This window comes from Leguminivora glycinivorella, chromosome 6 (genome assembly GCF_023078275.1).
Source record: "Leguminivora glycinivorella isolate SPB_JAAS2020 chromosome 6, LegGlyc_1.1, whole genome shotgun sequence".
In the NCBI taxonomy this organism is placed as follows: domain Eukaryota; kingdom Metazoa; phylum Arthropoda; class Insecta; order Lepidoptera; family Tortricidae; genus Leguminivora; species Leguminivora glycinivorella.
Window position 1 is genome coordinate 12313237 of NC_062976.1, and position 26728 is coordinate 12339964.

The following is a 26728-nucleotide window of genomic DNA, read 5'->3' on the forward strand; positions in this document are numbered from 1 at the left end:
CAACTGTATCTGTGGTACTTCCTAATGTCATAATCCATCCAATTCATTTTCATTTTAGGCTGATTCTAAATAAAAACAACAGTTTAGTAAATACCTTAATCAAGATTTCAAGTGTTTGTCCCTCAATCTATCACTATAAATTTAAGTTCTACAAATAAGTAATCGCATCATGCATGTTTGATACGTTTTGGCTTTCTTTCACATAATTCACAAGGTTAACTTCTCCGTAAATGGAATGGAACTTTGAAGACAACAAGTAATCATGGGTACAATTAGAAGATCATGGAAACTACGTACGTATGCCGTTCAAATGAATATGTAAACGTCCTAGTTAATAAACGAGATAGAAGTTAACCATGGTTCAATGTTACAGAAGAATTTGTCGCCCACAAGGCGAATGTCAACTGTTTGGCCATGGGACACAAATCCAATCAAGTCCTTGCCACTGGTGGCGATGACAAGAAAGTAAATCTTTGGGCCATTGGCAGGCAAAGCTGTTTGATGGTGAGAGATCAACAACAGCATAAATCTCTTTTGTGTTTGTATGTAGAAAATGGTATTAAATCAATTAAATTTTTTAGAGTCTGAGTGGGCACACAACACCGGTGGAATGTGTATGTTTTGGCCACTCTGAAGATTTAGTCTGTGCTGGCTCACAGACTGGGGCACTGAAAATATGGGACTTGGAGGCAGCAAAGCTACTCAGAACATTTACAGGGCACAAAGGAGCAATAAAATGTATGGATTTCCATCCATATGGGGATTATTTAACTACAGGGTCTTGTGATAACAATATCAAACTGTGGGACACAAGGAAGAGGGGCTGTATTGTGACATATTCTAGTCACAGACTTGCTGTTAACAGTTTGCAGTTTAGTCCGGATGGACAATGGATTGCTTCAGCATGTGAAGATGGTAAAAAAATGTATTCACTTATTATCTTATTACCTATATTGGTGTAGATTGCTTATACATTTTTTTCAGCAATATTACCAGATCACTAGAATAGCTCCCTGAATTTTTATGAAATGCATTACACTTTAGTACATTAAGCACTATATTGAATTGAAAATAGAACATTCATATAAATCCTGATTATTTTAAATTAACAGATTATATCAGTTCAATTTATAACATTATCATGTTAAGATTACACTAAAAATTTTGCACATTTATCCTATATATTCATAACCGAACACTCAAAATGTTTGTCCTGCAATTTAATTATGCTTTGTTTTTTTTAGGCATTGTAAAAGTGTGGGATGTAAGAGTGGGTAAGGTCCTGCAGGAGTTCAGGGAGCACACGGCGGCTGTGACTTGCGTGAAGTTCCACCCCCATGAGTTCCTCCTGGCCAGCTGCAGTATGGACAAGACCGTCAACTTCTGGGACATGGAGAAATTTCTGTTGGTCTCTAAGTTTGAAAAGGAGAATACATCTATTAGGTATAATACTAAAAACTTTCATAACTTAAGTATAATAAGAGTTTTTATGACATATTGTTCAGATATAGAGAAATAGGTTGATAATTAGGGACTGAGAAAATGTTCTTTTATGGTTCACAGCAGCATACTTAATGATTTCATGATCTGCCGGGTTTTTTAATCAAGCTCAGACAGATACAACTTTGCTGCGGTATCAGGCTAAAAAACCTTATAACCAACTGAGTGTTAGTTGCTAGTTTACTTCATTTTTGCAGCGAAGGTGTTAAGTGAAAAAAGCTTGTTTTTCTATATGAAGTTTTCCTATACCATATAATTATGTTGCCTATGTTGATTTATTTACAGAAGTCTTGAATGGTTGTTTTAGGTCTATGGTGTTCAGCGAGGATGGCACAACTCTTTTGGGATGTGGCAATGATGGTTTACATGTCATTGGCTGGGAGCCTGCTCGAGTGTTTGACACTGTACACGGCTGTAACTGGGGTCAAATACATGACATCACAGTTGCTCATACACAACTCGTAAGTACTACGACAGCTTTTTGTTCAAGTGATTCAGTTGTGACGTAACTTTTCTGCAGTTAGGTAATTGTTTGCAGAAGAAAATTAATAATATTCTATTTGGGTTAATTATTTAATTTAATTAATGTAGTAACTAATGTATATGTAATTACAGATTGCTGGATCCTTCCATTCCACCTACGTGTGTTTGTCAGTGGTTGATCTCAACAAGGTCCATCCCTTTGGTGGACCGCCGCCAGTGGCACCACCTCCCATACAAGATCTGTCACCCTTCCAAAAAGGGCAGTCTGTTAGAAAAAGTTTCTCAAAGGAAAAACCATGTAAAGAAGGTAATTATAATACCATCAGTTCTATAATTAGAATTTTATTCAACAGATCGAAAAATGCAACCAGATTTACAATATTTCATTAAATACTAAGATAAGAGGAATAGAATAGAAGACATGCAGATATAAGTTGATTTGGTTTTAGTGTGAGTTATAATAACTTTAAAGTCAGGTATTAAATTTTATGATAAAAATAATATCAAAATATGTGTTTCTAGTACAAAATAATGTAGCATTCTTTGTTGAAGCATGGTTAGAAGGTTAGAACTTCTCGGGGTCCGGTATAAATCTTGAACAAAGAATATTTTCTATTAAAAACATGTAATTATTTGTAAACAAATCAATATTTCCTCAAATCAAGCAGCTTATATGCTTAAGTTGTTTTCAAATGTATCATAGTTCTCTTAGGTATTCTAATTCTTGTTTTCATATTTGTAGTGATCCACAAGTCCACCCCCCTGGACGAGAAGACCATGGAGGAGTCGACGTCGGGCACGGAGGCGGACGAGGGCGGAGCCGTCATCTCCAACATCCGAGACTACACAGAAATCTTCCGCCCTTCCCGGGCATGTGAGTACTCTCACCCGGCCTCTAGTGTAGGACTAGGCACATTTAGAAATGTTACATTTAGTTAGGCCGCCTTTACACCTGTAAGTTACCTACGTAAATCTTTGGTAAGCAGGACTTACGAATAAGTAACTAGGGCATTAGATTTTTTTTTTCAACTTTGCTTGCTTAGAACAATATAAACTTTCAGTAAATTGAAAATCATAAAACTTCCGTAAGCAAATCTTACGATAAGTTTCTCATAAGTGTAAATGGAATCATAAGTTGCTTACAAAAGATTTACGTAAGTAACTTACAGGTGTAAAGGCGGCCTTAGATAAGTCGTTTCCTAAACTTCCTGATTAGTAAGGTGCATTAGGGTAATTCCGAATGACAGAAATGCTCTGGTAATTCCGAATGACAGAAATGCTCTGGTAATTCCGAAAGGGGATTCTTGATATGATGGAAATAATGGTGATTTTTATGCGACTTTCTTACTAGATGAGTTACCCTAATGCACTTTACGCTATAAAAAACTTAGGTTATGTGCTTTTAGACGCATACAAATAATTTATATGTTTAGTTCCAACATTTGTCGGTTAACCAACCAAATACAAAACCGAGTGGACCATTCGCTGAGCGAACTGTCTTCAACCTTCTTATTTGGTCATGTAATGTTTTAATTTACCCTCAAGTGGCTTAAGCAGTCTTTTAATACAAGCGTTTGATGTACTTCACCCTGTTAGCGAATTTAGCGATACATTCTTAAATTTCTGATATTTGGTTGGATGAAAGATGTTTTGTTTAACCTGTAAATTATGCTTTATTTTAGTGAATCGTACGCCACCACCAGAAAATAGTTTATCCTCTGAAGACTACTCTTTGCCAGGTAAGAGACATCTCGTTATAATACTTCAAAAATTGTTAGAAATGTAATAAATAAATAAATAAATATTATAGGACATTCTTACACAGATTGACTGAGGCCCACGGTAAGCTCAAGAAGGCTTGTGTTGTGGGTACTCAGACAACGATGTATATAATATACAAATACTTATATACACATAGAAAACATCCATGACTCAGGAACAAATATCTGTGCTCATCACACAAATAAATGCCCTTACCGGGATTCGAACCCGGGACCGCGGCGTAGCAGGCAGGGTCACTACCGACTGCGCCAGACCAGTTGTACAATAACCAGTCGTATAAGACTATACATTATAAAAAATATCTAATAAGCCTATGAAAATCAGTCTTCATTATTGATCACAGTTAAGTTTTATTTATTATTTTGTTTTTTACGATAACATGTACCTACAACTGCAAATTTAAAGATTTTTCATGTTGCATGCTATTTTCAATAACTAAATGGTATTTACGGCATTCGATTGAGTGGCTGAATCACAGTACCTAGTCGCTAAATCTTGAACTGTTTCAATCAGCCTTCAGGCAATAATTCTTGTTTCCAATAAAAGATGGTTCTTCAGTTGAAACTTGTATGGGAATCGACCGCACTTTTTTTGCCGCCTTTTTGTAACAAAACAGTTTTGTGAGAGTACGTTCTGTATGACTGGTAGCCGAGGAGGGGCTGACCTTGGGCTTGGGCGCGGGCGGCGGGCTGTGCGCGTCGCTGCGCAACCTCATGCTGGACGAGCTGCCGCGCCCCGCGCCGCAGCCCTCGCCGCCGCAGCGCCACCGCGCCGACTACTCGCGCATACCCACCTCCACCACCAAACCCGACTCGCTCACCAGTAAGATGCACTGCTCTACCCGTCAATCTTAGGCCGCCTTTACACCTGTGTGTTTTACCGCGTACGTAAGAGACTTGTGCAAAACTTTTTTTACCGCAATTTAGATTGATATCATTTTATTAAATCAATGTAGTTTTAAAACAATATTGATTGCACCAATAAATTGCTCTGATATTTAGAATAAGATGAATATTGTACAACAATTTAAAAGTGCTTATTGTAAGCCTATTTGAATAAAGAATATTTTGATTGATTGATTGATTGATTGATTGAATGTAAATTGTTTTTGTAAGCAGCTTACGGTAAGTTTTGACTACTTTCGTAAGCTGAAAACTGTCAAGTGTAAATGGATACGAGTTTGCTTACGGAAGCGACTCACAGCTTATCGAAATAAATTGATAACTTTTGGACTTACGAATAAGTAACTAGGGCGGTAGTTTTTTTTCCTTTCAACTTTGGTTGCTTGCAACAATGTAAACTTCCAGTAAGTTGAAAATCACAAAACTTACGATAAGTTTTTCATAAGTGTAAATGGATCCATAAGTTGCTTACGAAAGATTTACGTAAGCAACTTACCGATGTAAAGGCGGCCTAAGTGTAAGGCCAGGGGCGGCTCACTCCGCGTTTCTTCCGTACATTTCAACGGCCGCGAGTTCGCGGCCCATACATTTTGACAACCTTCACGCTGCGCAATAGAAATCAATGTCGCATGCAGTCTTTTGACAGGTTGTTGAGAGTGAGCCTTCTGTACTTGTACTTTTATATATTCTGTGGTAAGCCTGAGTGCAGGATCATGTGCAGCGGGGCGGGGCGTGCGGCGTGCGGCGTGCATGTCAAACAATCGAAGCTCATACGAGTGGCCTGAGTGGATGCTGCATTGATTGTATGCACGCCCGCCCGCTCCTTCTAGTCAAATCAGCTTCTTTTTATGATCTGTTAAAACGATTTGATAATATGGAATTACTATGAAATACTGAGGAGTGACGTCACGATCAATTCATTTACTTTTTATCTTTCTCTTTGACTTATTAAATAGAAATTAGTTTAAAAATAACTACTGTCCATATTTTTCTTCTAATTATGTGGTGCTTTATTTCGTGCACTGCATAAAATATTTTATTTTAAGTATAGGAAACTAGCCTATAATTAGGACTATAATTCTAATTTTAATGGGATACTGTTTTGATCACTCATTAAATTTAAAAACCGTACAGTCACATAATCTCCAACAATATAACAACATCTAATGACTCATTATTCACAGGTCGATTCACGAGCTGGCACGGACGGAATGAACGAAATTTCATATGAATGTCCCTTGTACTACAAAGTCTCCAAAATTCCAAAACACGTACCTACAAAGTCAAAGCCTTCAAGCTAATTCTATTGGACAATATTATGCACGGATATTTTCATTCACTCATTTCTCAACTCTTCATGCCAGATTTTTGAATCGACCTGCATAAATGTATGTATATGTGTATATTTCATACGCCCATTTAACCCAGGGTCGGCGGAGAACACTAAAGAGGATAACACATTCACAGCGCCGCCCAAGGCTACCGCTCGGGACTATGTCATGCCCCAGACTCACGCCGCCAACTCGCTTAACCGACATAACTCATGTAAAGAATCTAAATCTACTGACATGTGTAAGTGTAATTTATTATCTAGACTTTGAGATCATCTTAGCCCTTCTCTAGGCTGCGCCAATATTGAAGGTATTCTAAATATATACGGTATAACACAAGTCGTATTTATCAAAAGCTCGGTCTAATTTGAACCTTCAATTGGAATTATAAAGTTGAGATTTTATAATCTCTATGTATGCCTGTAGGCCTAGCACATGATGGCCGCGGGAGTATGTCGCCGCGAGATAGATGCCACGTCTTCTTCTAACTGTATTAATGACATAAGGACGGGTAGTCTATCTCGCGGCGACATACTCCCGCGGCCATCATGTGCTAGGCCTACTGGAAATGGGCTAAGGTTGCTCTAGAAAAATATATAGACTAACATAAGCAGATAGCCTCCACTGAAGATGGTCCAATTATAAATATGGTAACTATAGCGAAAGACTCTTTGTTGCTTAAATTTGTGAATCTATTCAGGAGGACCAGTCTTTTTACGAGATATAATATGTATTTATTTTCATGACAACGTGAATTTGATGATACCTAATAGTCACTGCAAAAAATAAAAACCTGACTATCGCTCTTTTAACGTAGCTGAGTTCATCAGCGGTAATTTGTTTTTCATTTTCAGCATCGGCAAACCTATTAAGATCCAGCAATAGTGAAATGTCATTAGTTCCACCGTCACTAGGACCACGGTCACTTTCGTTTACCAGGACTTCTTCAGAAACAACAAGGTACTGTCCATGTCTAATTAAATTAACTAGAAATACATATTCATCAAGATTTTCAATAATTGTTTTTGTTTTGTAGACGACGAGTAGACAATATAGTGCGGGAAACCGTGGCCGTGTCTCGGCCTACAGATACGGATGAGCCGGAGTTCGTGCCCTTCGCCACGGATAGACCCGTCGGCTTGGACCTCGACGAGTTTTTACCAGTACGTACATTTATTTTAGTCAATGTGTTTTTTATGCATTCAGCCCTATCTAGGGATCTCCCTATGTAGATAATAGGCGTTTATCTTTACTGTAAAAAAAATCCTTTTGTCCGGGTCTGTCTAAAACGCTCTCTGACTAATTCGCGTTTTGCCAATACCAATCGAGATGTAGTCGGACGAAGACGTAGGCCTGTAGCGGCTGTTGCGTTTTTGTCCAAATGCGAATCTGGCATACCGAGATTTAGGTTGGTAGCGTTTCTCTCGTCAAAAGCGAATCCGACACAGTCAAACTTTTCAAACAGGTTTAGGTAGGTTAGGTTCGTATTGTTAGGTAGATAACTTAATTTTCTCACTTGTCTCATTTATTTTGAATAAAAGGCGCCGCGTTAATAGTACAATTGACTCTACTCTTCAAGTGAGCTAAATATGAACATGTTAGTGTTTTACAGCCCTGAATTCAAGATATGCGGCTTCCTGGTTTTCCTAAAACAAGTGATTTCTACTGCTGTTGACTGCCTTCCTTAAAAGTTAGCCGACCCCCGACCGAAAACAGTACATTAGGCGATCTTCACATTGATGCGAAACCGCACACTAACTGCTAACCAGTGCTGCAAGCATATTAGATGATATCTACTTTGTTTATACAGAAAGCGCTAGACGGCACGCGGCGCGGCGTGCGCGGCGGCCCCGAGCCCAGCGAGCAGGAGGTGCTCGGCGTCATGATGCGCGGACACGACTCCATGATGGCCGTGCTCTGCGCCCGCCAGCGCTCGCTGCAGGTACCGTCCACTGTCTCTAGCACTACAGCGGCCCGAGCCCAGCGAGCAGGAGGTGCTCGGCGTCATGATGCGCGGACACGACTCCATGATGGCCGTGCTCTGCGCCCGCCAGCGCTCGCTGCAGGTACCGTCCACTGTCTCTAGCACTACAGCGGCCCGAGCCCAGCGAGCAGGAGGTGCTCGGCGTCATGATGCGCGGACACGACTCCATGATGGCCGTGCTCTGCGCCCGCCAGCGCTCGCTGCAGGTACCGTCCACTGTCTCTAGCACTACAGCGGCCCGAGCCCAGCGAGCAGGAGGTGCTCGGCGTCATGATGCGCGGACACGACTCCATGATGGCCGTGCTCTGCGCCCGCCAGCGCTCGCTGCAGGTACCGTCCACTGTCTCTAGCACTACAGCGGCCCGAGCCCAGCGAGCAGGAGGTGGTCGGCGTCATGATGCGCGGACACGACTCCATGATGGCCGTGCTCTGCGCCCGCCAGCGCTCGCTGCAGGTACCGTCCACTGTCTCTAGCACTACAGCGGCCCGAGCCCAGCGAGCAGGAGGTGCTCGGCGTCATGATGCGCGGACACGACTCCATGATGGCCGTGCTCTGCGCCCGCCAGCGCTCGCTGCAGGTACCGTCCACTGTCTCTAGCACTACAGCGGCCCGAGCCCAGCGAGCAGGAGGTGCTCGGCGTCATGATGCGCGGACACGACTCCATGATGGCCGTGCTCTGCGCCCGCCAGCGCTCGCTGCAGGTACCGTCCACTGTCTCTAGCACTACAGCGGCCCGAGCCCAGCGAGCAGGAGGTGCTCGGCGTCATGATGCGCGGACACGACTCCATGATGGCCGTGCTCTGCGCCCGCCAGCGCTCGCTGCAGGTACCGTCCACTGTCTCTAGCACTACAGCGGCCCGAGCCCAGCGAGCAGGAGGTGCTCGGCGTCATGATGCGCGGACACGACTCCATGATGGCCGTGCTCTGCGCCCGCCAGCGCTCGCTGCAGGTACCGTCCACTGTCTCTAGCACTACAGCGGCCCGAGCCCAGCGAGCAGGAGGTGGTCGGCGTCATGATGCGCGGACACGACTCCATGATGGCCGTGCTCTGCGCCCGCCAGCGCTCGCTGCAGGTACCGTCCACTGTCTCTAGCACTACAGCGGCCCGAGCCCAGCGAGCAGGAGGTGCTCGGCGTCATGATGCGCGGACACGACTCCATGATGGCCGTGCTCTGCGCCCGCCAGCGCTCGCTGCAGGTACCGTCCACTGTCTCTAGCACTACAGCGGCCCGAGCCCAGCGAGCAGGAGGTGCTCGGCGTCATGATGCGCGGACACGACTCCATGATGGCCGTGCTCTGCGCCCGCCAGCGCTCGCTGCAGGTACCGTCCACTGTCTCTAGCACTACAGCGGCCCGAGCCCAGCGAGCAGGAGGTGCTCGGCGTCATGATGCGCGGACACGACTCCATGATGGCCGTGCTCTGCGCCCGCCAGCGCTCGCTGCAGGTACCGTCCACTGTCTCTAGCACTACAGCGGCCCGAGCCCAGCGAGCAGGAGGTGCTCGGCGTCATGATGCGCGGACACGACTCCATGATGGCCGTGCTCTGCGCCCGCCAGCGCTCGCTGCAGGTACCGTCCACTGTCTCTAGCACTACAGCGGCCCGAGCCCAGCGAGCAGGAGGTGGTCGGCGTCATGATGCGCGGACACGACTCCATGATGGCCGTGCTCTGCGCCCGCCAGCGCTCGCTGCAGGTACCGTCCACTGTCTCTAGCACTACAGCGGCCCGAGCCCAGCGAGCAGGAGGTGCTCGGCGTCATGATGCGCGGACACGACTCCATGATGGCCGTGCTCTGCGCCCGCCAGCGCTCGCTGCAGGTACCGTCCACTGTCTCTAGCACTACAGCGGCCCGAGCCCAGCGAGCAGGAGGTGCTCGGCGTCATGATGCGCGGACACGACTCCATGATGGCCGTGCTCTGCGCCCGCCAGCGCTCGCTGCAGGTACCGTCCACTGTCTCTAGCACTACAGCGGCCCGAGCCCAGCGAGCAGGAGGTGCTCGGCGTCATGATGCGCGGACACGACTCCATGATGGCCGTGCTCTGCGCCCGCCAGCGCTCGCTGCAGGTACCGTCCACTGTCTCTAGCACTACAGCGGCCCGAGCCCAGCGAGCAGGAGGTGCTCGGCGTCATGATGCGCGGACACGACTCCATGATGGCCGTGCTCTGCGCCCGCCAGCGCTCGCTGCAGGTACCGTCCACTGTCTCTAGCACTACAGCGGCCCGAGCCCAGCGAGCAGGAGGTGCTCGGCGTCATGATGCGCGGACACGACTCCATGATGGCCGTGCTCTGCGCCCGCCAGCGCTCGCTGCAGGTACCGTCCACTGTCTCTAGCACTACAGCGGCCCGAGCCCAGCGAGCAGGAGGTGCTCGGCGTCATGATGCGCGGACACGACTCCATGATGGCCGTGCTCTGCGCCCGCCAGCGCTCGCTGCAGGTACCGTCCACTGTCTGTAGCACTACAGCGGCCCGAGCCCAGCGAGCAGGAGGTGGTCGGCGTCATGATGCGCGGACACGACTCCATGATGGCCGTGCTCTGCGCCCGCCAGCGCTCGCTGCAGGTACCGTCCACTGTCTCTAGCACTACAGCGGCCCGAGCCCAGCGAGCAGGAGGTGCTCGGCGTCATGATGCGCGGACACGACTCCATGATGGCCGTGCTCTGCGCCCGCCAGCGCTCGCTGCAGGTACCGTCCACTGTCTCTAGCACTACAGCGGCCCGAGCCCAGCGAGCAGGAGGTGCTCGGCGTCATGATGCGCGGACACGACTCCATGATGGCCGTGCTCTGCGCCCGCCAGCGCTCGCTGCAGGTACCGTCCACTGTCTCTAGCACTACAGCGGCCCGAGCCCAGCGAGCAGGAGGTGCTCGGCGTCATGATGCGCGGACACGACTCCATGATGGCCGTGCTCTGCGCCCGCCAGCGCTCGCTGCAGGTACTTACAACCTACACATTTACCCCCTCATTCATAAACCATACGTATTGGTGTGATAGAAAGGGACAAACGATTTTTATCGGCTTGTTAACTTTAGTGAAGTTTATGAATGATAAGGTTACTTACTCATCAAGAATACAACCACAATCGGCGAGGCGAGACGCGATCCGATCCACAAGCCACGAGTGTAAATCAAATATCAAATTTTTTCGCCCATACAAGCAATTACTGCCTTAGACCACCATCTACATTCTAATACATTAGCGCTAACTGGTGATCCCTCAACTTGTATTATATACAAGCTTCTCAAAATGTTCCGCTCTGGGTGTGGCGTTATGATCGTGAATATTACAGACGTTAAATCAGCAGGCTATTATGTAGTTCATAACTTAACAGTCGTTAAATTTTATTTGGGTACTTAAATTAATTGTTCGTTTTCTATTTCAGATATTCCATTCAGTTCGGATCAATAAAAATTTGAAATCCGCCTTAGAATCAGTAATAGCACTGGAGGACACATCAGTCATTTTAGATATTTTGAACGTCATGGCGAATAAACCGTAAGTTACCCTTTGAAAATTTCATACATATTTTAAAACAATACCTACATTTGAGTAATAAATAATAATCGTTTAATTATAATTTATTGTATTTTTTCAGGTCACTCTGGAATTTAGATATTTGCCTTTTAATGCTTCCTAAAATATACGAATTACTACAGAGCAAATATGAATCGTAAGTATACTTCAAGATCATTAATTGCTATACAGTAGATACTCGTTAATCAGGCGCTCGCCAATCCAGCAGTTAGCGTCTTTGATGGCAGGGATTATAGTTTTATATAAAACGGACTGTTATAGAACCGTTGCATTATTCATGTGACGTTGACGGCCACATGTCTGTATAACAAGATAATAGATAAGGAACCAAGTAGCGCATTTAAATGCAAATTGTTACATCGTATCAGGTACATGCAATGCGGCTGCAACGCCCTCCGGCTGATCGTGCGCAACTTCTCGTCCGTGGTGCGCGCGAACGTGTCGGCGCCGGTGCGCACGCTCGGCGTGGACATCCCGCGCGAGGAGCGCTACGCCAAGTGCGTGCAGATCCACCGTCTGCTGGTCGACGTGCGCGCCTTCCTGCTCAAGCGGCAGACGCTGCAGGGCCGCCTCGGGGCCGCCTTCCGCGACCTGCACACGCTCATGCAGCAGGGGCTCGACTGACCGACGCCGACGAGATGACGTTATACACATAACATAGACGACACCTGGCAGGCACGCATGGTTGCGTGATTAATGGTAAAACATCAGCAAGGCAAGTATGGTCGCGCGATAAATGATAAAACATCTGGCCGTCCCTATTGCACTTACAAATAATGCGATAGGGACGGCCTGATGTTTTATCATTTATCGCCCGACTATGCTTGCCTGCCAGGCCGTTCCTATCGCACTATTTGTAAATGCGATAGGGACGGCCTGATTTCTTATCATTTATCGCGCGACCATGCTTATATGCCTGTAATAGGTACAGTTAAGGCAATAAATATGCACACAAAGTGCTAAAAATATGTATATATGACCTTATTCCGACACATTGTGATACGTGCATTCATATTTTGGCACTTTGTCCATGTCCATCATATTTAATATCTGACTGTCCACCTACATGGTTGGGCATAAAGGGAGGTTTAGACTAGCGAGAATTATGACATCTAATCAAGTTTTGAATTAAGTGTTCGTTAACAGTCGCCAATGTGACGTATACGTGCAAGTTCTTGCTCTTCTAAAGCTCACTTAACGTGAGTATAGGTGTAGTGCATAATAGTTGTCATTGTATTTTCTCAGTAACTCTACTCTTCTGTGAACGTCAGTACTGTTCGTACCAATACTGACTATAATAGCATGCCAAGATTGTGCATATCCATGAAAATATTATGGAAAAACAATATGAACTACACTATAACTTTATTTATTTCTATACATAGATACGATGCATTTTGAAGTGACCTTCTAATTAAGTATTAAATTTATATATTTTTCTCAAACATGCAATGAAATATTGTCTTTACGTTCCTTAAAATGGGCTGGGAAGTATCGCTTTTTGGGCGCAACAACTCGAGAGGACTGTAAAGGGATTTCATATTATTTTTTAGGCCTAGGCCTGCAAAGTAACTTTTTTTTATAAAATATTGTCCTTTAGAGCATTTTTTTTTATTTCATTGTATGTTTGAGAAAAGCACTATACATGCCTCGGCGTGAAAACGGATTCCCGGCCTCGTATCCCTATCCGGCCTCGCTCGCACGCTCGCTCGGCCGTATATACCCACTTGGCCGGAAATCCTCATTTTCCCGGCCTCTGATGTAATGTACTATTGTGAAACTTTCCGAAAAAATGTGACAAAACATTGTTTAAGATACTACTTTTGGTTTCCAGACTGGCAAGATCTAATTACTAGCTTTAGCCCGCGGCTTCGCTCGCGTTAAATTCGAAAATTGCTGAATGCTCCATACAAACTTGCACCCGCCATTTTAGGGAAGTAGGGGGTTAGAAAAGACAAAAAGTAGCCTATGTCACTCTCCATCTCGACTTAAAAAATCACGTCAATTGGTTGCTCCGTTTTGCCGTGAAAGACGGACAAACAAACAGACACATACACACACTTTCCCATTTATAATATTAGTATGGATGTAAGTTTTTTTTTTACTTTTTGAGAAACCTTGCAATCATATATATATGATTTCAAAAAGAGATTCATATCCACATTGAAATTAAAAAGTATTAAATGTCATCATTTATCTCCAGGAATGTAAATCAAAATGGGCATAATTCCATTATATGTCATTAGTTTTAAACTCAAATTGCTTTTTTTATATTCCGTCCTTGTTTGGTTACAATGTCCCATTAGTTTTAAGTAGGTACTTAGTATTATTTTATAATTTAACAAATTGAACTTTATATCATGAGACTCATTTCATTATATTTTATAAAATAACCATACAGCATTATAATCTGTGCACTTGTACTGCAAAGTTACCATTTTCTTTGCTGGTAAGTATTCAGTCCCCTATCTATATTTAAGCAGTAGGATGTTTTCAAGCATAACTCCATTAAGTTTTAAATTTAACACAATAACTATGACCTTATCCAGAAAACTCCTGTCCTTATGAGTAGTCCATAATATAATTTGTTATTCTTCTCAATATATTTTGAGGGAAATGGATAGTGTACTTATTTTACCCCATTACCACTTACAATTAATATTTATTAAGAACAGCTATTAATGATCAAATTTAAACAAATATTTTAACTGTATGTGGTAAAGGGTTAAAGCCAAAAATAAAGCTTCAACAGTCTTACATATTATTAAGACCATTGAAGCTTTTATTTTTATACTGTTGGGTCCCAGGCTTGCAAAGAATGGTAATGATTTTAAAAATATACACAGAACTGCCATACAAGAATGTTTGTGGAATAACACAATACATCCATGTTCTATTTTGATTAGTAGAAGTTGTAGTTTATCATACTTGTAGGGTAGTTGTACAGATAATTACACCTGCAAGTTTTAATTTAAGTTATTAGACAACAAATGTTAATTGAATAGACTGAATAATCATGTAAAATTTAACAAAATAATTATTTAACTACAAGAAATAAATCAACTGAAATAAATATAACTTTTTTATCTGTCATATAAATTTATTTCTTCCTGACAATAAACATGGTGAAACAATTAATTTTCATGTACTCAAGTACATATTAATATTCTGTACATGGACATATCTAGACCGCTTTACTCAGATTCTACATCTACGATTGTGGTCCATGAGGTTGTTTTAGAAGCTGACTTTGATGAATTTATTTTCTGATTTTTGCCCTTTTTCTTGGGTTGTTCGTGAAATCTCTTCTTCTTATTGCTAGGTCCTTGTGGTTTTTTATCGCTCGATTCTCTTTTTCTTTTATGGAATGCATCCATTTTCTTGGCTAATATATCATCAGAGATATCTTTTTGCATCTCCCCATCATCACTATCTTCATTTTTGTCAGCTCTCATAAGACGTTCAATCTCTGGATTCATCCCTTTAAAAGATAGTCTTCCTTCCAACAAGTCTTCGCAAAATATAAAACTGGACTCTGATACATAGTTACCAGACGCAGTACGCATCTCATCTGTGATAATATTCGAGTATAAATTTTCATGATCTTGGGTGTTTTCTAATTCTTTTTCTATCCTTTCTTTAGTTTTTCTCATAAATTTCATATCCAACACGGATTTTGGCAATTGCAATTTCTTTTTTGATCGATCCATGATTCAAACCAAATATTATATTTTCTTGTGTAAATTGTTTCTAGATTTTACCTCTTGTTCAGGAGATACAAGATAAAACCGTTGAGAGGTAAAATAAGCAAAAAATATATGAATCGTATGATTATTTCAAACTATGATAACCATGCTGTATTTATTGACATTTTTTAACTTTGACATTAATGTGACAGTACAATGTCCATTGATGCATCACTTTCATCTACTATATTAAAGAAAGAGACAGCGCTTCCACTTGCAATATGAAATTATTCAGCGCTCATTTTTTTTTATTTTTTTCTTCACTTCTGCAATATGAAATTATTCAGGTTTTATTTTTAGTCTTCCTTTTAATATCAGCTCATTCCGATTTGTGTTTTTCGTCAGATTATCACGCAATATTATGTACCACGGATTTGTTTTTAGAATCACAGTGCAGATAATCTGTTATGACAAACTGACAGTGACACTGACAGCTATAGAAAGTATAAACATGGTCATGCCGAGATAACCTAAAGTAGTGAGAAATATAATAAAATACAAATTAAAAATGCAAGTGCTGGAAATAGATAATGTTAAGATTTTCAATCTTAGCGCTGGAAAATCTTTACCAGATGTAAGTTCTGAAACAAACCTATTGTTATTGTGGTTGAAAACCAGCGCATGCAAAAATATGGTATTTATATGTGCACATTTTGTTTTTCTTTCAGTGGTTAACTGAACGAAAGAAGCGAGCATTACTGAAAAAAAATGTAGACTTACGGAGAAGAATCGAACTCATCCAAGAATTCGATATGCCAGGTGTCAGTACCAGCATAAGGGCATCGAAAGATGGCCAATATATAATGGCAACAGGCATTTACAAACCAAGAATAAAATGTTTTGATGTCAATAATTTATCTCTAAAGTTTGAGCGCTGCCTTGATTCTGAAGTGGTTAAATTTGAAATATTGAGTGATGACTATACAAAGGTATGTTTCTGAATCTGCAATTAACATTCTCATATCGTGAAGTAACTTTTCTCATAATTATGTTGACAAGTGTAATTTTTGCTTTATTCAAATTTTGACTTTATTAAAATTAATCAAATTTCTAATTGTTTTATCAATATGAATATGAAGTTGATAAGTTAATAATATTTAATATTTTGTTTCAGATTGTCTTCTTGCAATGTGACAGATATGTGGAATTTCATGTTGGGCATGGTCGTCATTACAGATTAAGGGTTCCAAAATTTGGCAGAGACATTGCTTACCATAGACCCTCGTGTGATCTCTTTGTAGTTGGAGCATCATCTGTAAGTGAACATAACTGATTTTTTTATGTCTGCCTGTGAATAGAGTGCGGGTAGCGCGACCGCCGCAACAAGATCGCTTATTTAGAGCTCCCGACAAATCAACTTAAAATAAATACAAAACTGCTGCAATCAACCAGTGAGATATACCAAAATCTTCCGGGGGAAAAGATCTATCCACTAGTGAAAACCGTTCTCCAATATATCAAATACCCTTGAAGAAATCACAGTGTAAAGTGTCACAAAAATCGTTTATTAAGTGCGGTCAACGGCCGCTAGTGCTTGGAAGTTCAGTGACCCGTGAACTTCGTTCAGCTCCGTCACCGTTCGGCCGCAGCACATCATAGATAAGGAAGCGCTGGCCTTGAGCGACGCTCCGCACAGCCGGCCGTCGAGTAAGTTAACATATGTTATTTTGTTTACGAGTACGCTACTGCTGTTGCTAGATAAATTGCTAAAATGAATTGCAAAGGATGCGGCGATGCTATTAGTCACCTAGAAATATTAAATTGCGTGGCTTGCAATGGCGGTTACCATTATATGTGCCTGAATATCACAACAGCACAATACATGGCAAAAAATTATGAAATAAAACGTATTTGGCACTGTCCGGATTGCATGAACATTACCCGCAGGCGCAGAAACGATGACACACCCGTACGCGCGCATATCCCCTCGTCCCTGAATGAAACTACCATGTCAGTGGACGCCCTTCTCGACCTTGAAGGAGATATACCAGGCGACACGTTAAATAAAACGCAGATACATAACACTTCTAGTAGCGAAGAAATTACATTATCGAGCATTAATGCGTTGCTAACGGCCAATAATAAGTTTTTAATCAACAATATGAACACAGCAATACAAACACAGATAAACCTAGCTTTTAGCCAATTTAACAAGGAAATCACACAGAATTTGACACAAGTACGGACTGAGCAACAAAAATGCACCACAAAAATTGAGGACATCAGTAAACAAATTCAATCGCTTGAAGCGGAAAACACTATTTTAAAATCAGAGCTCAGAAATCTTGAGAGCCGCATGTCCAGCCTAACGGAGGAATCGCTAGACAATGTTCAAAATAATAAAAAAATTGTAATGTATGGATTGAGTGAATATCACCACGAAACACAGGACGAGTTGTACGGCCGCGTCACCGACTTTTTCTATGAAACACTAGGAATCAATGTTAACACCTACGTCGAAGATGTGGCCAGAATTGGAAAACGAGGTCCTCGACGTCCCCTCGTAATCGAGTTTATGAGTAAAAGGATGGCAAGATACATACTAGATAACTCCTTATGCTTCAAGAATACTGGCATCGCTGTTTCTGCATATTTAGATAACAAAGCTCGAGAAGAACGAAACACGCTGAGAGAAATTATGTTAGAAGCGCGTAAATGTGGGAAATACGCAGTGATCAGACACAATAAATTATTCATAGAAGGTGAAGAATATCGAAACAACCAACATAAGATACAGCAGCAACGGCGAACACTAGAACCAAATACTAACACAAGTTACATAACATCAACAGCCACACAAACCATACATACCGAAACCGATACTGCAGGCCCATCGGCGGCCGATCATTCTTCGCCGAAATCGCCGAATATGAGTCCAAATTTAAATAATCCTCCCGCAACATTTTTTCGCACCTCAAAATGATAAAAATGATATCAATATATTATTCCAAAATGTGCAGAGTCTAAAAAATAAAACCCATATACTAGAAACATTCTTAGAAACTAACGATTATCAAGTACTATGTTTAACTGAAACTTGGATATCAGAACAACAAAAAGATATTATCCATATCGAAGGGTACGAATTTGCAGCGGCGTTTTATCGGAGCGAGCGACCGGGCGGAGGAGTGGCGATTCTGATACGAGATGGTATTGATTACATTACAAAGAAAAGACATTTCAGAATTATCTACTGAGTATATAGTTGAATGCTGTGCAGTCGAAATCACACAATATAATATGTGTATAATTAATATATACAGGCCGGATAGAAGCATAGACACCTTTTTCACAGTATTAAATAACATTTTATCAAAAATTAAATTTAAGCAAAAAATGAGAATCATAATTGGAGGAGATTTTAATATAAACATTTTCATAAATTCAACATCTACAGAGAAACTATTAAATACTATGTTAGAATCAAATTTAAGACAGATAGTCAAACAAGCGACCAGGGTAAGCATTAAGTCTTCTACTTGCATTGACCTTGTATTTACGAATAAAACGGACCATGTAGTGAAAATTGTAGAAAATGGTATATCTGATCATAGAATGGTAATATATAGTTGTCAAACGCAGAACTTACAGGAAGAAAAAAACAGTATACTTATAAACGAATTTTTAGTGAAAAAAATATGCAGAGTTTTAAAGATGGGCTTAGTAACATTATATGGGAAGACATAATATTGCCAAGTAACGATGCAAACCAAAACTATAACCACTTCCATAATAAAATACAAGAATTACTCAATAAATATATTCCATTAAAACGCATAAAAATAAAACGTAAAAATAATAAAACACCGTGGTTGACTGTCGGGTTAAAAATAGCATGTAAAAATAAAAGATTTCTTAGGATTGCCAGGAACCACACAAAAAATAAAGAATTTATATCTTATTACAGAAAATATGAAAAAATTTTAAAAAAATGTGTACAGTTATCTAAAAGGTTTAATTTCATAGAACAAATGGAAAAATCAACCAATAAAATTAAAACAATGTGGAACATCGTAAAAAGCACAACGTCCCGAAACAAAACTTCTAAACACAAAAACATGAAGATAAAAATTGATGATTGTGTTATAGAAACACCCAAGCAAATAGCATGTACTCTCAACGAATACTTTGCATCTGTGGGTGAGTCATCACTAGCAGGTAGCGGCGCCGGCGCGAGCGCGCCTGCGCAAGCGCCCGGCCGCCCCGTCATTGTACCTACAGTAAACTCCATTATGATTAGCGAAGTAGACGAGCGCGAAATTATTACATTAATACGGCATATGAAAAATAGAACCAGCTCGGGCATAGATGATATTCCGTCGGTACTCGTTAAATTTTGCACTAATGAATTAGTAACCCCGCTTAAGTGGTTAATAAACCAATCCTTTTACGAAGGAACATTTCCGGAACGATTGAAGGTTTCGAAAATAAAGCCGATTTTAAAACCAGGCGGTAAAGAGAGCGACCCAAGCCAGTACAGACCTATTGCACTATTACCAACTTTTTCCAAACTATTTGAAAAAGCCATGACAAAACGAATTTATAACTTTTTTGAGAAATATCACATTTTCGATAAGAATCAATTCGGTTTTCGGAAACGGCATTCGACGACTCTGGCCATCTATAACTATATCCAGGAAATACTTATTTACCTTAACTCAAAAAAATATGCTGTAGGGTTACTCCTGGATATGTCTAAAGCTTATGACCGTGTATCCCACAACATTCTACTTCGAAAACTATACGACATGGGCATCCGCGGAATTGCCCATACATGGCTAAAGTCATATTTACAAAATCGCAAACAGTGTGTACAAGTAGATTGGTATTATAAAGACACTGGATTAGTGAAGGCGGTAACCTCACCAATGCGAACCATTACATGCTCAATTCCTCAAGGCAGTGTGATTGGATGCGTCCTATTTCTCGCGTACATCAACGATTTGCCAAAAAATATGGAAAGTAAATGCGTGATGTTTGCGGACGACGTCTCGTTGCTACTCAACTGCTCGGATAGTACTGAGTGCGATGAGCGCCTCCCGCAAATTACAGAAACCATAATGGAATGGCTTTTAGATCACAATCTTGAAATAAACTTAAAAAAAACCAAAATAATCCAGTTTAGACCTGTCCAAAAAAAACCACTGCAACTGTCGTTACAAATAAATAATGAAAATATTGAAGAAGTAAATGAATTCAAACTGTTAGGAATAAAAATAGATACAAATTTAAATTGGAAATCACACGTAGATAATATTAAATCAAAATTGTCTAGTTTCTTATTTGCGTTAAGTGTACTAAAGATCAATACTAACCTGGAAACCGCCCTGTCAGCATATTTCGCGTTCGGACATGCAAGACTCCAGTACGGTATTATTTTGTGGGGGCCAGCACGGATGCTCATCACCTATTCCTAATGCAAAAAAAGTGCATTCGCATACTTACCAACACCCAGATACCAAATAGTTGTAGACCTCACTTTTCTGAACTACGTATCCTCACTTTGCCCTCGATATACATATTGGAAGCAGCACTCTTTGTTAGGAATAACTCTCATCTCTTTACTACAAAAATGATTAACTCAGAACGAAGGAAAAATGATAAACCACAATTAGAACTACCCCCATCAAAATTAGAAATGTTTAAAAAAGGCCCGTACTACCGATGTATACTTATAGCAAATAAACTGCCCGAAATTATAATTAATGAAAAAGAAGACAAAGTATTTAAAAGCAAACTAAAGGACTTACTCATCAAAAAATGCTATTACTCTATAGACGAGTATCTAGAAGACGAATCTTTACCCAAATAAATAATTAATAATTTTATTTATATTCAATATAATTACATACCTACTTAAGGCCTGCGAATCTATTAAAGTTGCTCTGTACATGAGAAATTAAATATAAATAGTTTAAAATATTACCAATAATAATTGTAGATAAAAATAAAATAAAAAATCAGTTGAATTGAGAACCTCCTCCTTTTTTGAAGTCGTTTGATAAATAATTATTGAATATAATGCAATTATAAAATGTACTAAAACTATATAAAACCAGCTTAGCCTTATGCTTTAAGCATAAGTGGTAAATGCGAATAATAATTGTAATTTTTATGAATGTACCTGCACTTCCTAGCTCTAATTTAGTTTTAAGGAATACTTGCTGTGCCCTAACAGGGTTCATGTGTGAACTTACCTTATTGTAACACCTGCTTGTACCACATGATTATTATGCAATAAATTATGAATTATGAATTATGAATTATGAATAAGTCTATTTTAGTCAGTTCTTATAAATTATATTAACACTAATGTAATTTGTACTGTAATCATATGTTGTCAAATAAATATATCTAATCTAATTATGTGGGAAATTGGGGTATATGATAACTTAGCTCTATTTTCATAATTATATAGAACAAAATGGAAAGGTAGTAGCATAGTATGCATCTCATTTTAGGGTTCCATACCAAAAAGGTACAAAAGGAACCCTTATGGTGTGACTCTGTCCATCTGTCTGTCTTTTGGATAGCCTCTATTATAGCACAACATTCTAAGGTCCGACCGAGATTCTCGGCCGAGACTTCATACAATTTATTTGCGGCCGAAAATCTTAGTTGGACATTACAACATTCAGGATGTGTCAACTTGTAATATTTCATAACCATTTTTTGTTTTGTTTTAGGAAATTTACAGATTAAACTTAGAAGTTGGCCAGTTCATGGCACCATATGTTACAAAAGCCCATGAAATAAATTGTGCAGCTGTTAGTGACGATCATGGCTTGCTTGTGGTGGGCACAGAAAGTGGTCATGTGGAGGCTTGGGATCCACGCACAAAGTCCAGGCAGGGCATACTGGACTGTGCCTTACACTGCACAGACTCAGAATACAGGTATAACAACTACACAGTTATTTTAAAATTAAACTTTCTATATATATACATCAAAATATAGTTTTATTTTAATTAAACATGCATCAGATAGAGCCATAGAAATATAAGATTTATATCACTGGTCTACTAAATAAAATAGCTTTAAAATTTCATCCACCATCTTCTTCTTCTTCAAGCATGTTTATCTAGTCCAAACCACCTCCATGGTTGTTTGAAAGAGATATTTTACAGTTGTAAGACCACCTGTAGCTTTATTTATATTTTAAATTTGTTTTCTATGTGTTCTAAGAAATAACTTAATTAGGGATGTACCGACTATTGATTTGGCCGACTAGGCCGACTACCTACTAGTCGGCACTTGGGTGGCCGATTAGTTGGCTAGTCGGCCAAAACATAATTTTCGACTAAATTCACATTTTCAATGTCATTTTTGATCCTTTCTTCGCGCTTTTTGTGATTTTTTACAGGTTCAAAGGTTCATGACAATACTTATATACATTTTCTATTTTAAACAACCGGCTTGGCTTAGTGGGTAGTGATCTTGCCTATGAAATCGATAATTCTAGGTAGGAAATTTATTTCTGTGATGATTACAGATATTTGTTGATTTAACAAAGAAAGGAATTACGAATAGGTACATACTAAAACCATACTTTTCAGCTGATAATCTAGTTTTGTACTGTTTTTCTATAACTAATGAAGTGCCGACAAATCGGCCTTTTTTGCCGACTAGTCGCCGACTAATCGCCGACTACAAATGTGGCCGGATAGTCGGCTTTCCCGACTAGTCGGCGACTAGGAGGCGTACAGGATTAAGTTTAATCCTTTATTTACATTTACTTAGAAATACAGGGTTTCCTGAAGTGTGGTCCATATACCATAGCACATTCTTTTTTTATTAGGGCATTTTCAGAATTTGGGACCCCCCCCCCCTTAGCGAAAGTAGAACAGTTAACAAAAAAAAATTAACTCACTGTCAGTTTTGTGACGATAATTAAGAATGAAATTTTTGTTTTTGTGTTAATTAAGATAATAATTAGTTAATTCAGAATGTGAAAAAAGTAAATTTTTAGACAGATTTTGTGCTTAATTGTTGTCACAAAACTGACAGTGAGTTAATTTTTGTTAACAATTTTTGCTGATTGGGGGGACCCAAATTCTGAAAATGCCCATTATTGCTTATTGGGTCTGTTTGAAAATTTTTGAATTGTGCAAATGAGACACTACTGCGAAAATGTTAAGATTCCTTCACTTAGAGAGCACATACACATACAGACATAGGGATCTACAGCAGTTATTTGATCACATTTAATATAATATTTTCTCAGAGAGCTATGTAGTCAGCTTGAATGTTGTTTTGTTTCCAGAAATGAAAGTTTACCTGTGATTACATCCATAAGATTTGATGGACCATTGAGAATGGGAGTAGGGACGAGTACTGGCCATGTCTTGCTCTACGACATCAGATCCAGCAATCCTCTGTTAGTCAAGGACCACATGAACGGCCTGCCTATTAAAAATGTACAGTTCCATGAGACTAAAGAATATGTCTATTCCATGGATTCTACTGTTGTTAAGATATGGGATAAGAACACTGTAAGTTGCTGAAATTTAAATATTTTAGTATACATACACATACATGTTTGTATTGTAAATTAAATACCATATAGAGTATTTAGAAACTGGTTTATTATATTTTACCAGTTTTGCTAATTAGTCCATTTTTGTTCAAGGGCAAGCAGTATACAAGTATTGAGTCATCAGCTGACTTCAATGACCTTTGCATCATTCCCAACACTGGGCTTAGCATGATGGCAGTAGAAGATCAGAAGATGCAAGTCTATTACATTCCATCATTAGGTAAGTTAAACTTTAAAGGATTACAAAATCAATGAACAAAACATACAGCAAAGACACATGCACGCTAGGGTACTTCTCATTACGCCAAAGTTGTTTTTAAAATAGGGGTAGCAACTTCTAAAAAGTATTTCAAAAATTCAGATTGTTTTTTAGTAAAAGATTAAAGTAATACTATGCCACATATGCTTCTAGTGTATATCTTATTTCAGACGAGAGATGTGACAAGTAATTTATTTTATTTTATAGGACCTGCTCCAAGATGGTGTGCTTTCTTAGATAACTTGACAGACGAATTAGAGGGAGAAGGAAAACAGACTGTGTATGATGACTACAAGTTCGTGACGAAACAAGAGCTAGAGTCATTGGGGTTGGACCATCTTCTTGGCACTAATCTCTTGAGGGCATATATGCATGGGTGAGTTTTTAAACAAATATCAAAAATAGGAAGAAACCCATATGAAAGATTAATATTGATTACTAATTATTATGTTTTAGATACTTTGTTGATGTTCGACTATACAAGAGAGCCAAGTCAATCGCAGATCCATTTGCGTTTGAAGAATACAAGAAACGTAAAATTCGAGAGAAAATCGAACAGGACAGGCCATCGAGAATTAAAATTGAAGACAACTTGCCTAAAGTCAATAGAGAGTTGGCCTCCAAGCTTATGGATGATGAAGGTAGAAGGAAGAAGAACCCATCTAATCTTCTTAAAGATAACCGTTTCAAGGTAAATTTAAATATATCCGTTTGCCCTGTTAAATAAATAATTAAGTAGGGGATGTAAAGGGCCTAATACCTATACAATTCGCTGAACTGTACTGTTACTGTTAGAAGTAAAAAGTGACGGCACCGAATAACTGGCAAACTGAGTCAATATTTTAAATAGGTCCCTTAAGCCTCTACAGTTGAATACAAAATAATATTCAACCGATAGAAAATCGACTCTATTGACAGGTATTAAAGTTCAAAACCTAAAAAAAACACATTCTGGGATGACGACCGGTCTGGCTCAGTTGGTAGTGACCCTGCCTGCTAAGCCGCGGTCCTGGGTTCGAATCCCGGTAAGGGCATTTATTTGTGTGATGAACACAGATATTTGTTCCTGAGTCATGGATGTTTTCTATGTATTTATCTATTTAAGTATGTATATCGTCGCTTAGCACCCATAGAACAACCTTTGCTTAGTTTGGGGCTAAGTTGATCCGTGTAAGGTGTCCCCAATATTTATTTATTTATTTTTATTTTTATTTATGATGTGGACTTAGATTTTTAAGTTTTCTATAACAGGTCCAATAAATGAAGAAAGGTAATAAACTATTTGTTATCTTTTTACTCATTTGTTTTTTTTTTCAGGCTATGTTTGAAAATCCTGACTTTGAAGTGGACAAGTCTGCTGAAGAGTACAGATTACTGAATCCAGTCTTATCCAGGCTGGACAAAGATAAAACGAAAGCTAAAACAGCAGAAGTTGAGCCTATGGAGGTATGTATATTGTTTACATTTTTGATTCTTCAAATCATCAACATCATACAAAATAGTTAAGGAAATTTAAACCAAGTTGTGTAATACTAAGGTTGAATTTCTTTTGAACAAAAGTTTTACGTAACAACATAGACCAGATATGCTTTAACAATGTATTTTTTTTAAACGTGGGTTTAATAGTACATTACGATACAAGTGCGTAAAAAAGGAAGTTCGAAACGAGTGGCGATAAATTAAAACACGACCGAAGGGAGTGTTTTAAATCGACACGAGTTACGAATTCCCTTTTCGCACGTGTATCGTACGACGTTTTTCAGTACAGATGGCTATCCGAAGTTTCGACCTGACATATAATGAACCACTTCTCGCACTAGTGCGTAAAAAAACCACCATCTGTACTGAAAAACATATTATGGAATCGAATGCAGTGTGGTTATTTACATACACAATAGGTATAATAATTTTACGTGTATTATAACATCATGTTTTTATTTAGGAGGATGAACCTGAAGACAAAGACTCCGATAAGGAGCTTTATCAGTCTAGTGACGAAAGTTCGGACGACGACCGCGCCTGGGTGAAAGAAGTAAAGAAACAACACAAAATTATCAGAAAGAAACACCAAGAAGACGACGAAACGGAACACAAAGAAAAGGTTTACGAATTCAACGAAACACCGAAAACAAATAATATTAAAGCAATCACGAAAGTCAACAAGGCCAGTTTAGGAGAGCGATTAGCGAAGGAGAACTTTACAGCAACTGTCACCGGCACAGGAGGAAACAGAGAGATGAAGTTCACAATGAGAGGCAAGAAATCGGAATCGGAAGCACAAAAGAAAATTAAGAAACACTACCAAGAGCGGAAACAGATTGTCAGACGAACGGGATATTTAATGAAAAAGAAACTACCTAAAATGTAGAATCAGTACCATGTTAATTATCATTATAAGGACACCTGTAATAAATTTAATTTGTTAAAACTTGTTTTTTTTTTCTGAAATCACTTTTTTACAGTCGTTTTTAAACTGCAACGTTGTTGCCGAACGAAGTTTACGTAGTTATTATCTAGGTACCGTCTGGGAGCGTTCATAAAAACTGATTGCAATTCTTTCTCCATATTTATCTCTTCAGGGTTATCGGAGTTCAACCTTGATTCAAAACCTTTGGTTTGGTCTTTTTTATGTCTTGTATGTAATACTTGGTAGTTTTGTATGATTATGATTAG

General features: G+C 40.0%; 3 protein-coding genes across 7 annotated transcripts; 2 read left to right on the forward strand and 1 right to left on the reverse strand.

Moving 5' to 3' along the window:
* Positions 1–12947, forward strand: LOC125227202 (katanin p80 WD40 repeat-containing subunit B1-like). 5 transcript variants are annotated; one of them, XM_048131452.1, is made up of 16 exons: positions 1–293; positions 374–504; positions 582–915; positions 1245–1443; positions 1808–1961; positions 2116–2290; positions 2726–2857; positions 3666–3722; positions 4414–4587; positions 6135–6239; positions 6853–6958; positions 7035–7161; positions 7809–7940; positions 11364–11476; positions 11577–11651; positions 11884–12947. In XM_048131452.1, exons 1-16 carry the CDS (start codon positions 263–265, stop codon positions 12137–12139), a joined length of 2301 nt encoding a protein of 766 aa, XP_047987409.1. In that variant the 5' UTR covers positions 1–262; the 3' UTR covers positions 12140–12947. The 5 variants fall into 5 exon arrangements, with proteins under 5 accessions (XP_047987409.1, XP_047987410.1, XP_047987411.1 ...); XM_048131451.1 differs by having other exon boundaries at positions 2–293; positions 6096–6239; XM_048131453.1 differs by lacking the exon at positions 6135–6239.
* A 1649-nt stretch (positions 12948–14596) lies between these two features.
* LOC125227204 (M-phase phosphoprotein 6) lies at positions 14597–15405 on the reverse strand. The gene has a single exon (XM_048131456.1). The coding sequence runs from the start codon at positions 15223–15225 to the stop codon at positions 14710–14712; it is 516 nt and encodes a 171-aa protein (XP_047987413.1). The 5' UTR covers positions 15226–15405; the 3' UTR covers positions 14597–14709.
* Positions 15406–15706: 301 nt separating this feature from the next.
* Positions 15707–26483, forward strand: LOC125227435 (nucleolar protein 10). The gene is made up of 10 exons (XM_048131754.1): positions 15707–15835; positions 15930–16190; positions 16376–16516; positions 21948–22156; positions 23524–23752; positions 23890–24016; positions 24263–24431; positions 24512–24746; positions 25373–25501; positions 25998–26483. Exons 1-10 carry the CDS (start codon positions 15770–15772, stop codon positions 26421–26423), a joined length of 1992 nt encoding a protein of 663 aa, XP_047987711.1. The 5' UTR covers positions 15707–15769; the 3' UTR covers positions 26424–26483.
* Positions 26484–26728: the final 245 nt, after the last annotated feature.